Source organism: Mustela nigripes, chromosome 4 (genome assembly GCF_022355385.1).
Source record: "Mustela nigripes isolate SB6536 chromosome 4, MUSNIG.SB6536, whole genome shotgun sequence".
Classification (NCBI taxonomy): Eukaryota; Metazoa; Chordata; class Mammalia; order Carnivora; family Mustelidae; genus Mustela; species Mustela nigripes.
The window spans coordinates 127356385-127372499 of NC_081560.1; the positions used below are offsets into that span (position 1 = coordinate 127356385).

At 40.8% G+C, this 16115-nt stretch overlaps 1 protein-coding gene across 3 annotated transcripts in view; it reads right to left on the reverse strand.

Moving 5' to 3' along the window:
* Positions 1-16115, reverse strand: part of ANK3 (ankyrin 3) — a 670694-nt gene that overhangs the window by 112742 nt on the left and 541837 nt on the right. For all 3 annotated transcript variants that reach the window (XM_059397461.1, XM_059397462.1, XM_059397460.1), the window contains 5 exons: positions 15371-15469; positions 15181-15279; positions 14328-14423; positions 9486-9558; positions 9257-9319 (listed from right to left, as the gene is read on the reverse strand). In XM_059397461.1, the coding sequence (XP_059253444.1) occupies positions 9257-9319; positions 9486-9558; positions 14328-14423; positions 15181-15279; positions 15371-15469 (430 nt within the window). The remainder of the gene's footprint in view (positions 1-9256; positions 9320-9485; positions 9559-14327; positions 14424-15180; positions 15280-15370; positions 15470-16115) is intronic.

A 16115-nucleotide genomic window follows, 5' to 3' on the forward strand; every position in this document is an offset into this window, starting at 1 on the left:
TGCCCTCGGGCATCTAAGTCAGATTACCCTGACTTGGTCACATGAACACCTGAGACTCCAGACAGAACGCAGGTAGAAAGAGGACAAAGTTAGGCACACTGTTCTCCTTATCTAAAATCTGTGCCACGCATGAAATAGACTAGACAACAAATGAATTACCAGCTGCAGGCCAGCCCTGGGAAATCAGGCACTGACATGTTGATTCTTACTGAAAGAGAAATGGGATAGCTTAATTCAAGGTGGTAGTGCCATGCTCATTAATTCTTCTAATTATTCCTTGCTAGCTATTTTTGTCAAGCTTCAACCCCCAATCCAGACCTCGTTAGCCTTGGCTCCTCCTAACACAGGCATATAAAATGGTGTGTGCTCGGCAAGAAGATGTTCCCCGCCCCTGGGTGTGCAGGAATATCAAGATCCCATGGGTTTTTGTGGGCAAGCATTTGGCCTCTTCCTGATGTTATACCCAAATTTCCATTCCTTGTGTAGACAACGAACTTGTGCTTGTCAGTTTGCTATATTACCTACCTCTACCTAAAGGATGTGTGCTTACAAGGTGAAGATGGGTGGGCTCTGCTGTCAGTTAGCCTCCCTGTGGTTCTGGCCCAGTGGGTCAGACCACCCCTTCCTTCTGCAACATCTTCCCTGCTTCTCTGACCCCTCCCATTCCTGGCCCTCGCACTCCCCTGCCACCCCCATCTCCACTCATCCCCAGTGCTGATGCTCCACTGTCTTCTCCCTGCAGCAAGAATCCCAATGTGAAGGGAAAGGGTTAAGGGTGGTCAGACTAGGACCCACTTCCACATGAAGCAGGTCAGACTCTCTAGGTAGGTGGGCAGGCATGAAAATAACTGGAGGGTGAGGGGTGGGGGGAGAAAGCATATTCAAAATTATGACTTGCTTTGGGCAAATGGAAAAACCACTTATTGTCTTTCATTAATAAACATGCTTCATTCCCTGCAATCCCTTAAGACAATCCCTGTGTCCATTTATCCCCCTCAACGGCTCTAGTTACTCATTCTGTCACAGCTTCTTGGGGAAAACACACACATACACACACACACACAACATGAGAACTGCTCAATTCTATGTCTATGTCTCTATCGTGTCATGGACGCGGCAGCTTCCCAAGATCACCAGGGAGCCGCAGATCGCCTGCGCTCCGCTGACTGGACCCCGTCAGGACTTCTCCCCTGGCTTCTGCTAGAACCCACTCTTCTTTCTGGTTTTCTTCCTCTATTGTTCACCACTCCCCCTCCATGTCCTTTGATGTTCCTCTTCCTCTGTGCACGTCAATGTGCCCAGACTTTTCTAGAACTGCTTCTCATCCTCCCTATGCCCTTTCCTGGGGTCCCCATTCAGGGCGGTGCTCAGTTTCTCTAGCTCCTGTTTGCTGAGGTCTTCTGCCGGGTCATCTGCTTTTCTGTCTGTCTCTCTCCTTTTGAAGTTTTATTTAAGTAACCTTTACACCCCAGCAGGAGTGGGGCTCAAACCACGACTGTAAGATCAAGAGTCGCATGTTTTTCCAACGAAGCCTACCAAGCACCCTGTCTCTGACACTTTCTGAACTTTGGAACACTTCTTTCCACCTACCCAAATCTTGACTTCTCCACATTCTATCTATTCCTTGCAATATGTCCTTTCTGAGGCTTTTGGTAATCTCCCCTTTTTCTGAATTTCCTTGTCACTTTTATCTATTCTTCTTTACCGCATCTCCTTTAAGTAGAAAGTTGGAGTGAAAAACCTAATTCAAATTCCAGTTGCCTTGACGAGGTGAACCTGGGCAGCAAATATCTTAAACCCATTGAGCCTCAGATTCCTTAATGTAAATTAGAACTAATAGGAATTTAAGTCAGGGCTTTAGATGGAGAATAAATGTAGATTGGAGTGCTAATAGTAACAATAATTCTCTTGACTATTTGGAAAAAATTCAGGAAGATAAGGTACCTTGTAACTAACTTTCACTGAACTCTCTGGGCCAAATCCCTTATATAGGATCTCATTTAAAACTTGCAACAATCTAACCATTGTGAGACTAAATTATCTAAACTACCAGGCACCAGAGATGCCAGAGCAAAGGTTAAGGGCAGGGATTTGCGCATAATCCCTTGCACTGATCTGCGTAATCTTGATCAAGGTCCTTTAACCTTGCTGGAACTGATTTTTCACATCTATAAAATGGGCATACCATTTTCGATGGCTCTAAACTCAGAGCTCACTGTGAAGGTCACATGACATATAGCAGGAAATGTAGATAGATTCATGCCTGGCACAGAGAAAGGGCTCAATAAAGGGTAAGTACCTTATTTATGATGTTTTGGGAGTTCATTTATATGCAATCCTCTCAGGGGACTGACACAAGTAAATGTGTGGATTTAAGCCTGTGGATACACTCGTCCATGGGAGAGTGGCTGTTTGTATAAATCCTAAATATTGTGACAGGGATAAAGACGGGTCTCCTCTCATGGAGCTAACAGTCTGCTTTAAAAGAAAATGAACAAAATTAATCACAAATTAGCAAACTGCAGTCTGTGGGCTGAATCCACCTCCCACCAACTTTTAAGCCAATTTGTTTTATTTTATTTTATTATTTTTTTAAGGTTTAATTTATTTATTTGACACAGACAGAGAGTGAGCGAGGGCACAAGTAGGGTGAGGGTCAGAGGGAGAAGCAGGTTTCCCGCTGAGCAGGGAGCTTGATCTGGGGCTCGATCCCAGGATCCTGGGATCATGACCTGAGCCAAAGGCAGATGCTTAACTGACTGAGCCACCCAGGAGTCCCTTAAATCAATGACTGTCACACAGCTGAGCCCATTTGTTCAGGTCTTGTCTCGTGCTATTGTTATATCACAAAGACAGAGTTGAACAATTGGGCCTGAGAACTACATAGTGTGAAAAACTGAAAATATTTACCATTGATTTGTAACAGAAAAAAAAAAAACGTGCTACCCTTGGAAATTAATGGCTAGTTCCTCAAGATGAGGATTAGGATGAAATTAAAAAGCGTGTTCAGAGAGGACAGTGGAAAATCAGTAGCCAGGGCCACATCACACAGAACCTACCAACCATGGAAGGGCCAGACTTTTAAGCCAAGTGTGATGTAAAGCCTCAGGAGGTTTGTATCTTAGTTTAGTATTTACACTATACATTATTTAGAGGGGGTGGCTACTTTTATCATGAAATATAGTCTGGTAGAGGCAGACAACAGAATATCACAGTGAAATGAAAAGGAATGAGCTATGCTTATAGGCAACACCACGAAGGAATTTAAAAAAACAGGACTCTAAACTTTAGGGGGTTTTAAGCTTGGAAATGGAATGATATGATCCAATATTTGTAAAAGACTGCTGGGATGCCAGGTAGAAATCCGAGTCTGCAGGGAAAGAAGTGGAGAGAGTGCAGAAGCTCCCGCAGCAGTCCACAGCAGAACCGTAAGGAGTCCGCAGGTGGGACTGGCTTGGGCAGTGGCAGTGGGGCGTGGGGAGGCAGAGAAGGGGGATGTGAGATGAGTTCTGGAAGATTGCACATGAGTGCTAAGAAAAGGGAGATTACACGTAACCTTGGGGCTGGCTTGCGTGACGGAGCCACTCCCTAGGATGAGGAGCCAGGGGGAGACACTGTTTGGAGCCGGGGTTCAGGGCATGACGAGTTGTCTATGAGACTCTAAAGGGAAACATCAGGCATGTGCTGGGTAGGTGGACAGCCTGGATCAAAATCACTCAACAATTCCAAAACCAAAGCCAGGATAGCAAGGATAGGATAGAATGTGTTTTAGGATAATGGCCTCTGCCCCAGTTCACTGATCTTTTTCTTTTGTTGGAAATTCTTTTTAAATTCACTAACTAGTCTTTGAGATACAGATACACCTTAGGAGAGTCATTAAAAAGCTGTTTATTGATGCAATCCGTAGTCTAGGTCTGTCTCAGTGGGAAGGCGTTTATTGGAATGGCATATTCCAATGGACATGGAATATGGACATAGCAAGCAAATTCTCTCTAACCTGCCTCTTCTCAGAAACCTGTAAAACATGCTTTTCCTTGAGTCTCCCTCCACTGTGATGGAATCAGCTAAACACAGTGAGGATCTCCTGTGTACCAGGTACCGTGCCAGGTTCTGGGTCTCTGCTTCTGGTGTTTCATTTTCACTTTATCATTGAGAGAAGCATGTAATTAGGTAATCTCTATTCGGAAGATCAATTGTAATCAGAAACGTATCAGGCAAAAGGCTAGATGTTATGACTGAACAGGTATTTGCAAAATGATAACTTTTCAGGTGAAGAACAATTTTTGCAAAACTACAGCCACCCCCAGACCATCTGGGGCAGGCTAGTCTTCAAGGCTTCCTTCCAGACCTAGAAAGCTAAACACCTACTGGCCTGATTTATTTATTAGCATGCCCAGGGGATTAGGAAAGCAGGATAGTCCTAGGCATTTGTGAGAAGGGGCCCTAAAAGGACATCTTTCCTTGATGCCCATTTTCATGTCTCCTAAAGTAACTTCTCCTATTTTTTTGAGTTTTAGATTATGCCATTCAAATTCTACTTATTCTCTAATTGAGAAGACTCAGATATGTTTACTAAAACTACGTACTTTGGGTTCTTAAGATCTATTCTAAATTATGGTTACATTTATTTTCCTGGAATTTGCACCTTGGGCTGCATATTTCTTTTACCAAGATGGTCAGAAGAAAATACACTATTTCTACCATAGTCTTATCAGGGTCATTAAGAGATAATTATTAACTTGTGATAATTTCCAAGGCATGATCTGTTCCTTTTCCCAACTTTCCCCTTTTTAAAGCTTAAAAAACAATATATTCTTGGATTCTGTATATAAGAAAACAGATCATGTTAGAGTGGAAATGAAAGAGAAGACCCAGACTGTCCAATCTGTCTTCCTGTTCAGCTCTGCTGCTAACCTGGTGGGGCAAGCTACTCGACATTTATTTGGGCTTTGCTACCTCATCAGCATAGTAGACAGCATGGGCTCCATGATGCAAGGTCAGTTCACTGGGCACTGAATCTGATACAAAGGTGACTGAGCACGACTCTCCTCATGTCTCACATCATGCTAACGTTTGATGAAATTTTATTGCTTTATTATAGCTCAAACCTCTACCCATCTGATTTTCTTAAAGATTTCATTTATTTATTTGACAGAGAGAGAAAAAGATCACAAGTAGGCGGGGCTGGGGGGGGAGAAGCAGGCTCCCCACTGAGCAGAGAGCCCGATGTGGGGCTCGATCCCAGGACCCTGAGATCATGACCCAAGCCGAAGGCAGAGGCTTAACCCACTGAGCCACCCAGGCGCCCCAAACCTCTACCTATCTGATAATTATTTCTACTATGTGTGTACTTAGCCTCTTACTTTTTTTTTTTCCTTTTAACATACATTGTCTGCATTTGATCCTGAGTGAGACTTTGCAGCCTTATCAAATTGTGAGAAGCTGAGAATTAAATAATTCTTCTCAGTCTCACCCAATGGTCTCCCAACCCTGTTCAGTAGAGTCTTATTTCACAGAGCTACCTTTGGTTTTTACTTCCCATGGCTTAATTCCATTTTCCATTTTTTAAATTTGTCACTATAATGCAACCTCTTAGAATTCTGCAAGCTAAAACATGTTCTACGTTATTTAAAAATTTACAAAATATATACTCAACAGGAATTTATAATTTAAAGTCAGCGTTGAACCAAAAAACTAAAAATCTCCTGGAAGGGGGACTCAAAAATAGAAGACAGACGGAACCTTCGCCTCAATTTTCTTCTTTCTTTTCTTCCTTCCTCTCTTTCTTTCTCTCTCTTTCCTCCCTCCCTTCTTCATCTTTTTTCTTTCTTTTAAATTGCAAAGTGAATTGCAAAACATAAGAATGTAACTGGCACCAGAACCAATATTAATTTTGTACAGATATTAATTTGACATGTATGTGCCGTACTTTCTGGGAAAGAAGACAAGTGGGGCATTAAGATATCTGTGGATGAGTCTGGCCCTCTCGGAGCTCTGCGTACCCCCTACCCAGGTAATATGTTGCTTGGATAAGGCTGCTTTATCGCCTTTCCTTCTCTAGTTCTACTTCACTGATACTTCAGCCTTCCTTCTACTCTGTAACCTGGCTCCATTGTTCCCCTAGGTCATTAGTTGATAACATTGTCTAGACTTGTTGATTTTTTAGTGTGTGAAATTAATGCAAACATTTCTTACCTACGCTAATTTCTCCTAAGAGATGAGAGAAGAGAAGGAGAAAGCCAAGAAGATAAAGGAGGACAAGAAAGACTACTCTCAGTACCATTCCCTTAGTATTTATTCAATTTTTATAATATGGATTAAATTTATATTTTCCCATATTACAAACTCATTCTTCTTTTTCTTTCTTTCTTTCTTTCTTTTTTTTTTTTTAAGGTTCTATATATTTGACAGAGAGAGACACAGCGAGAGAGGGAATACAAGCAGGGGAGAGTGGGAGAGGGAGAAGTAGGCTTCCCACTGAGCAGGGACCCCGATGTGGGCCTCGGTCCCAGAACCCTGGGATCATGACCTGAGCCGATGGCAGACGCTTAACCAACTAAGCCACCCAGTCGCCCTTTTCTTTCTTGAGAAAAACTGGTAGCATATATTGCTTTTCATTTTTATATGCTTTTAAAAGCTGCTGAGCTTCTCAGTACCCTAGGATACCAGTGTGGTGATCTCTTACTGGTTCATTAAAGACAGATATTCATAACATCCCTGTGGTTGCGTAGAAATAAACATTTGCCCCAGTCTGTGAGGGCTTACCAAAAGAAGCAGCTCCAAATCCAACTAAAGTAGCAAAGGGCTAGCAAGACTATAAGGCAAATGAGTCAGAAATAAAAGCTATCATTAAAGTTGTAGGGGTCCCTTTAGAATTAAAATGGGGGGGAGGATTTGGAATAATATAGAAATGCTAGTTTATTCATGATAGGACAGACGTGGCTTACTGGCGCTCACGTAAGCAGTTGAGGAACGTCAGATGACAGTGATATTAATAGGAGTCAAATTAAATGGATATTATAACCTCAGAACCATCTTAATCTTCAATAGTAGATTTGTAATATCGTCCATGGACAAGCAACGGCCCTGCCTTCCTCTGCTTTGATCAGACTACACCTGGAATTCTGTGTTCAGCTCTGATCACCTCCACCTGAGGTAGAAACTGACACCCTGAAATGTGCACAGGAGGCAATGGTGAGGGAGGGGATAACACGCCCTGAGAAAAACAGACTCATGAGAAATAGAAGAGGCAGGTTTTGTGTTAAATAGTGCCAAATGCATCAGAGCCCGAATCAATGAGCAGTGGCTTGAATTATGGAGAAGGACGCATTGCGAAATGAAGAATTTTTAAAGTCAGAGCTGTTGAAGCACAGTTAAGTGGGCTGGGAATTAGGGAATTTCTGTCATTAAGGCATTTGGGCAATTTTAAAGAACTGTCATTAAGGCATTAAGGCATCTGAGAGGATTTTATAGAGATGACTCTAGCATAGATGGCTGAAGTGACCTTTTAGGAACCCCTCCCAACATTCAATTCTACGGCTTTATGAAATCAATAGCCATTTGATTCTCACAGCCTGTGGACACACCCATAAGGCAAGGGCCAGAAAGTTTAAAAAAAAGACGAATAAAATGAGAATCGAAACTTATTCATTTCAAACTCCCAAGCTGAGAGAAATCCATAAGAAATCACTGTCATTTCTAGTTAAATGGCTAGATGAATTATCTTCAAATGAAAACGATTAAAAATTCCTCCTTTTGGGGAAATTACTCGGTTATTCATATATATAAAACTGTTATATAGTCCATTCCAACTTGGCCTCTCATCAACGCAACTACTTTGGATATTCTGTCCAAAACTAGCAAATTCTTGGGTCTGTGATTGTCATATTTCATAAAATCGCATTTGAAAATCTACGTTTGACATGATTTGTGTGCATACACATCAGTGTGATTATATTTTCCTTTTGTCTTCTGCCCATAAGAAATTACTCTGCAAACTTTATATAAGAAGGCATCAAAATATAGTATGATAGCAAGGCATATTATTCTTAAAGTCCTAAAGATGATACAAATATCCAATCGGGGATAAAACAGAAGTAAATACACAGCTGATGATGGAGACAAAAGGAAAAGAAAAATGAGTAAACACCTTTAACAGTTACGAAAACAACATTTACAAACAATGAGACAGCTCTGTCTGGGTTCCTAAATGACCATCAAGGCATTAGCTGTTCTAGCCATGTTCTCCTAGCCAGAGTGCACTTTCAATAGGCACTCACTGGATGCCAAAAAAGTTAAAGAGACTTTGGATTCTGTAGGCTTCCCACTATTTAGATGTTCATTTAAATGAGTGCAACTCAAAGGAGAGACTAGTAGTTAAAATAGGGACAATTACCTAAACACAGAGAAAGACTAACAACACTGAATCCTCTCTGTGCGAAAAATACAGAAGACGGGCAAATACAGGGAGCAAGAAGATAGAAGTCATTTGGGAGAGTCAGACGGGGCAAGAAAGAAACATAAATATACTGGAAATTCTTCTATAAATATACATTTCATTACTCCAGCAAAATTCCAAAATTTGCCACCTTTATAATATTTATTTACTATAAAAATGTTAATTTTCCAAAGAAACTTTTAAAGATATCATTCATTAGTATAAGGATTCGTCGTGAGCTGGGCAAATGAACTGATTTTTAAAATAGGGCAGAAAACAAGTCGTTTCTTTTAAGCAAATGAAGTAGAGTTTTAAGAATTTATATTTTGATCTCTGTCATGAAATCAATATTGCAAGTTTATATTCTGAAAGCAATTTTCTTCAGGTTGAGCTTTCATTAATGGTTCAAGTTCAAAAGCTGCTTTTTTAGAGTAAGCTTAGAGTCAGCCTTACAATGAGTTAAGATATAAGATACCTTCTCTTATTTTGGAAGATATTTTAGCTGTAAACATTAATCAGATTTCCTCTTCTGGATTTTCAATGGTAAACAATAAAAATCAATTTTCTGCTTAATAGAAACAAATAGAATGCAAACAATGTCATTAGTGACGCTTATACTTTCAAGTCGGAAAACGGATTCAAGGAGAGGCGCTTTAAAGCAACCACTAATACCAGATACATCTTTTAAATGGTACATAAATTAATAGTTGGAAGTTAGGTGAAGAGTTAGTAACTCAAGGAAGTGTTATATTTTGAAGGTAAGAAATGGAAGATAAAGCTGGAAGTGAAAGTTCCATCACAGTAAAAAGTTACAAATACCTTCTTCAACATCTGAGATATATTCACCATCACTGAGCATTTCAGGGGCGTTGGCTTTACGAACTGCATGATGCAAGTGAACAGTGTAAGTGTGTGGAAAATCGCATACTCTTTAAACGAACAACAAAACACATGAACACTTCTAAACACATTTTTGCAATAAACACATTTCAGGAAACAGATACACAGTCACTTTTAATTATTATGAACACAAATGTCGTTTTCATACCTTCATCGTCAGACATATCAAGAACTTCATTCATCGTTTCCGGAACATTCATTTTGTGCTTCTCTATGATAGTCTAGTAACAAACAAACAAACAAAAGGCAGTCACTTTAAGGAATGAGATTATTCATTTCTTTCTAAATAAGTATTTATTATGGGACTGATGTACAGAATATCATGAAGCTCTCACATGTAAAATGGCATTAAGATTTTCCCCTTAGCATTAAGGTCTCCACCATATATACTACTGAGAAGATAAGATGAAAGAATTCTAGTGGTAAAGCAAACTGGCTTAAAAGATTTAGGTCCCTAATGAGGCCTTTCAAAGGAAAGAGAAGAGAGATACCGCCTCTCCTAGTCCATTGTTAATACTTTTTCATGGTCTGTGGAACCTGCCACCTCACTCCACTAAAAGTCTTGGCTGAAGAAATGAACAGCGAGAATCGTGTCTTTATTGCTTGTGCCAAGCCAGCCATTAATTTTGTCTTCCCCTTCTATATGTACATTTTAATGCCTAGGATAAATATAAAATATTGAGATTGCATAAATTATATAATTTTTGCGACTATGCCACGCTGAAAATATCAGTCATGCATTTGCAAGATCATTTTCACCTTCACACAATTTTAAAGAACTGTATATTACAGAGCCTTAGTGAATATTTTTACTTGCTTTTTGATGACTTTTTACCTATACAGCTTGTATCCATCCAAAGGACACCGACAACTTGTTAACAATATTAATGACTTAATGTTTCAGACTTAAAACAACTCCTCTTAAAAAACAAAAAACAAACAAAAAAAACTCCTCTTTATTCTGAGCATATGAAATACTAATGGTAAAAGGGAACACACGTACTTAAATAAGGCAACTGGAAAAAAAAAGCTCAGTTGTTAAAACTATGGTATATTTGTCATGACTGATGAACCACTACTCACATATTACTATTAATTAATGTCTATATTTTATTCAGATTTCCTTAATTTTTTACCAAATGTCCCTTTTCTGTTCTAGGTTCCCATCTAGGATACCACATTATCTTTCCCTGTCATGCCCTCTTCGGCTCCTATGGTTGTGACGGTTTCTCAGACTTGCCTTGCTTCTAATGACCTTCACAGTTTGTTTGTTTATAGATTCCACTTATTTACTTGAGAGAGAGAGAATGCACACAAGCGAGGGAAGGGGCAGAGCAGCTGACTCCCCACTCCTGCTGAGCAGAGAGCCCGATGTGGGACTTGAACTCATGGCCCTGGGATCATGACCTGAGTCGAAGCCAAATGCTTAACTGACTGAGCCACCCAGGCACGTCACCTTCACCGTTTAGAAGAGAACTGGTCAGGTATTTTGTAGAATGACCCTCAATTGGGATTCCTCTCATGTTCTTCTCGTGATTAGACTGGGTTACATGTTTCGGAGAGGAAGACCATAGACGTAAAGTGTTATTTTCACCACACAGTTAGATCAAGGCTCCATACTTTCAACAGGATTTACCAGTGTTGATGTTGGCCGTGGACGCCTGGCGGAGGCAGCATTCCTCAGGTTTCTCTGCCGTAAAGTTAGTCTATCTCCCACCATGTTCCTTTCCATACTGTTTCCTTTGCAGGGAAGCAGTACTCAGCCCACACATAAGCAGTGGGGGAATTACATTCTATACCCCCTTGAGAGTGAAGTATTTTTTATAATTTGTTTGAAATTTTTTTGCCTGATTTTCCTCTTCTTTGCTACTTATTCAGTTGTCTATTTATATCACTATGGACTCATGGAAATTTGTTTTATACTTTGCACTATACTCCAATTCTTTCTTCCTTCATTCATTCCTTCCTTTTCTTATCTATCTATCTATCTTAATTGTTCCGCCTTTGGCCCCTGGGTCAGTTGACTCCTGTGTCCCTTTGACACAGCCCCATAACTGGGTGTACGCATACTGGTTTACTTACTTGAGGGGAGAGACACTCCCTTACTTTCTGGCACCATAAGATGCTCCAGGGTCATCGTGCATATTTCCTTCCCCAGATCTAGACTCAGCTATTTCTTTTTTTTTTTTTTTTTTTTTAAGATTTTATTTGTTTATTTGACAGAGAGAAATCACAAGTACACTGAGAGGCAGGCAGAGAGAGAGAGAGAAGGAAGCAGGCTCCCTGCTGAGCAGAGAGCCCGATGCGGGACTCGAACCCAGGACCCTGAGATCATGACCTGAGCCGAAGGCAGCGGCTTAACCCACTGAGCCACCCAGGTGCCCGAGACTCAGCTATTTCTTGAAGAAGCCCTGATTCCCTTTAGTACAGAACAGTATTAGAAACCAGTATCTGAGAGAAAGAGAGATGTCCTCTGTTCTTTGCAAACGAGGGAACTGAATATTTTAAACAATGCAATTTAAAACCTGAATTCATCTTTTGAATGTCAGCTTCTAGCTGCTCAGTTTCCTACTCTGCCATGATTGCAATGTCACTAACTCAAGCATCTTTTTCAGAATTGCCTTGTCAAACACTGTACTCACAGGGAGGATGAATCTTTTTAGGGTTTTTGAAAAACCAGTGTCTGCTTATGAACTCACGGGCTGCTGGGACTCCAGCAAGGGGCCCCGCAGAGACCCACCTGCTGTGCAGACCGCACTGCAGTCAGGGAGCTCAAGATCACAGACTCCACCCTGAACTCTGTCAGCCTTCATCCATGCCCGGTAACACGTAACTGCTACCACACAGATGATAAGGTGGTGTCTGGGGTGGAAATAAGGTCTCAAATACCACAGTGCTGGACTAAGTTTTAGGGATTCCAATAGACTCTACTCTCACCTCTGTGGAGCACTCATTTGGTAAAAGCCTGATGTACCTCATTAGGCAAACTGGATCTTTCTGTTAGCATGAGTCCTATCTTTTCTCTCTCACAGAAAAACTCAGCTGATGACACTAAGGGATATGGCCTGACTCCTATACTCCTTCTGTCCTTCACCTAGACCAGGCCTTGGAACCCTTCTCAGGCTATAACTTTAACTCCTCTGCCTTTAACTTTATTTTCTCGTCAAGTTTTTGTTTTTTTTGTTATTTTGTTTGTTTTTAAGAATCTCTACATCCCATATGGGGTTTGACCCCATAACCTTGAGGTCAAGAGTCAAACACTCTACCACCTGAGCCAGCCAGGCGCCCCTCTTCAAGCATTTTTGATATTCAAGAAACATTCTAAACTTTCCCAATGAGTGAGAAAATAATTTATATTCAATAGGCAAGATTTATAGGGATGCCTGGTGGCTCCGTTGACTAAGTGTCTGTCTTCGGCTCAGAGTCTTGCGACCAGGGTCCTGGGATCAAGTCCCACATTGGGCTCCCTGTTCAGCAGAGAAGCTGCTTCTACCTCTGCCTGTCTCTCCGACTGCTCATACTCTCTCTCTCTTTGACAAATAAATAAATAAAATCTTCAAAAAACATGAGCAAGATTTATATTTTGAATGATTATATAGGTTTTACATATTTACTGCAGTGATTTCAAATCTTTTATGGCATTGTGACACTTCACCACTGTTTAATATCTTGTTCTTCTTCCTCTTTTTTTTCCCACTCTAGAAAAAAACTAGATGGAATATCTATAAGATTAAGGTCAATAAATATTATTTGTTTAAACTCTTTTCTCAAGAACTTAATAACAGATTTTAAAATCATGAAGTACTCAAGCAGTATACATAAAAGCAATGTGTAGTAGTTTATCTCTATACAAACTATACCTTGAAGTTAGAAACATGCCCTGGTTGATAACCATTGCCCTAGCCCATTAAAGCTACTGCTTTCTTTTCTGCAAATTGCATAATTTCTCTCTTGCAATCAACAGGTTATTTTTTTGTTTTGTTTTGCTTTTGTTTTGGGTTTTTTTGGGTATTTTGTTTGTTTGTTTTTAGCTTTAAAGCCTGTACATTGCTAAATAACTCAACCAGTAGATTGCTACAGAAGCCCTCAATCCATTTTTTAAAAAAATACGAAGCACTGTGTATACAAACTGTTTGCAGATGCTAACTATGCCTCCCTTCATGCCAGAAGGTTGTGGATGAGAAAAGGAGGCACAGCTGATAATGCCCAGTGTTCCAGAGTCCAGAGCCAATCTCAGGCATGTGTGTTGAGTCACGGAGTTAGGAGTAACTCCAGTAAGCCTCTGATATGGTGCAATATCTGCTCATGATTCCATGGTTACCAAACCCCACAGCAGTTCAAAGGCTCCAGATGGTGCTAATAAGAAATGACTTATCCTAGAGGCTGCAGCTTGTAAAAATGTATCTGACGCAATGAGGCCTCCTGGTAAAGATTTATTTATAATTTTAACAAAACATCCTATTGTTTTTCCTACGAAAATTCCAATAGCTGAACGGAAGAGCAGTGAGAGTGGTGACAAAAACCCATTCTGATCCTCTCTCTGAGGTCTTATTTTGACACTGTAAAAAACACATTTACAATAATGACAACAGTGTATCCATTATCATTTGTGAGTTATGACATTTCAAAGAACCATCTTATCTTCCACTTCCTCCCATTGCCACAGGTGGATGTTAAAATATTTCTGCCTCCAGTTCATTAAAATGTTTTTATAGCAAAACAAATAAGTGCATACATTTAGCCTTCTATGGAACAAAACACTCCATAGCTACTAATGCAGCTTTTAAGAAGGTATTTTTTAGTGTTTAGCATCTCAATATCAGAAATGAGAGTGGCGATGCTGGCTGTCGGCAATGAGGTGACAGCATTTGGACACACGGTGCTTAGTCTGTGAATGGGAGGAAAGTGGGTTTATCTCCCAAAGGCCCCGGAAAATCAACAGCGTGAGCGCAGGCACTCAGGGTGACGAGGTCCGGCGTCTGCTACTTACAGTCGTGGTCATGGTTTCCTCAGTCACTACCTTCAGGGTGTCGACCACTGAGATGTAGCCAAGCCTCCGGGCAATGGCCAGGGCAGTGTTCCCATTCTGGCAAGAGGGAAAGGAGAACAAGGAATTAAGAAGTCATTCCCCGTGTCTTGGTGACTGTGTGTTCCCACACGTTTCATCCATATTAAACAGAGGGTGAGTGTCTCATCGGTCCCGCCCACTGTCCTACGCAAAACACTACTTCATTAGACGTACCTTGCACAAAACCCATCTAACCTGTTCCCCCTCACACAGAAGACACTTGGCTGCTACCTAGGGAAGCCAAGAGGCTTTTTAACATTCTAAGTCATCAAGGAGACAAACAAGTTTGTTTTGTTTTGTTTTGTTTCTATATGTATTTCCTACTAGGTGGCAGGGGATTGGTAGTGTTTTATTTCATTTTATTTTTTTAAAGATTTTATTTATTTATTTGAGAGACTGAGAGAGTGCACACAAGCAGGGGGAGTGGGAGAGGGAGAGGCAGTCTCCCCATCGAGCAGGGAGCCTGATGCAGGGCTCGATCCCAGGAACCCAGGATCATGACCTGAGCCGAAGACAGACGCTGAACAACTGAGCCACCCAGGCACCCCAGGATTTGTAGTTTTTAAGTGTGAAACACTAATCACATCTCTCTTGACAGCTCACAATATAGCTACTGTCCCTTGGCCTGAATTCTACTGAATATTCCATTTATACCTATTAATGAAAGTAGAACAGCGACATTGGTGCATGAAGAAAAATATAAGAAGATTCTAGCATCCAGGTCCATCTCTTCCCTCTTCCCTTAGCCTCCCTCTTCCCTTCCCTTCACTCTTACCACAGTGAGTTCGTTGGGGGAAGCATTGTTCTGAAGCAAGACATTTATTATATGCGTGTGTCCCTGCTGAGCAGCTTGATGTAACGGCGTATACCCATTCTGCAGAAGGAAGATGGAAGAAATGACTCTTGTTTCCTTGGACACAAAATCAATGACTTTGGTGGTGGATACGAAGAAGAAAAGAGTTTACCTTTGTTTTGGCATTAACTTTTGCAGAATGCTGGAGCAGGAAATTAACAATCTTGATGTTTCCATAGTGGCAGCCTACATGTAAAGGTGTATACCCCATCTGTAATTACATTTTTCAGAAAAGAAACCTCATAAGTATATTTTCAGAAACAGCTATCCTAAATAGAAGCAAAAGTATTATTTAACCTGTCTGTTTGAGCTGGCATAGTTTTTTTCCCCCCTACATATATATACAATGCCCTTGATATTTCTGAGAGCTAGTGTTTGATATAAAAAATAATACCATGTCACATGTAAGGAGTTAGTCAATGTCCCAAAGTGTTCTCTTCTGCATCAGCTCAATTTATTCTTACACAAACTTTTTTTTTCTTTTTTTTAAAGATATTATTTATCTATCTGACACAGAGAGAGAGATAGTTAGAGAGGGAACACAAGCAGGGGAGTGGGAGAGGGAGAAGCAGGCTCCCTGCCAAGCAGGGAGTCTGGCACAGGGCTTGAGCCAAGGACCTCAAGACCTGAGCTGAAGACAGACGCTTAGCGATTGAGCCACCCAGGCACTCCTCACAGCAACTTTTCAAGGTAGGAAGGAAACATGGCACAGTCAACAGCTGGGCAGAGTGATTCAGTGGCTTCTTGTCGAGGGACAGAAAGAATGATCTGTGGAGAGATGTGAACTAGGATTTATTGAACATTCTATTCTCTAAAAGCATAAAATGGTGGTAGAAAAAAACCATGAAGTGGTTAAA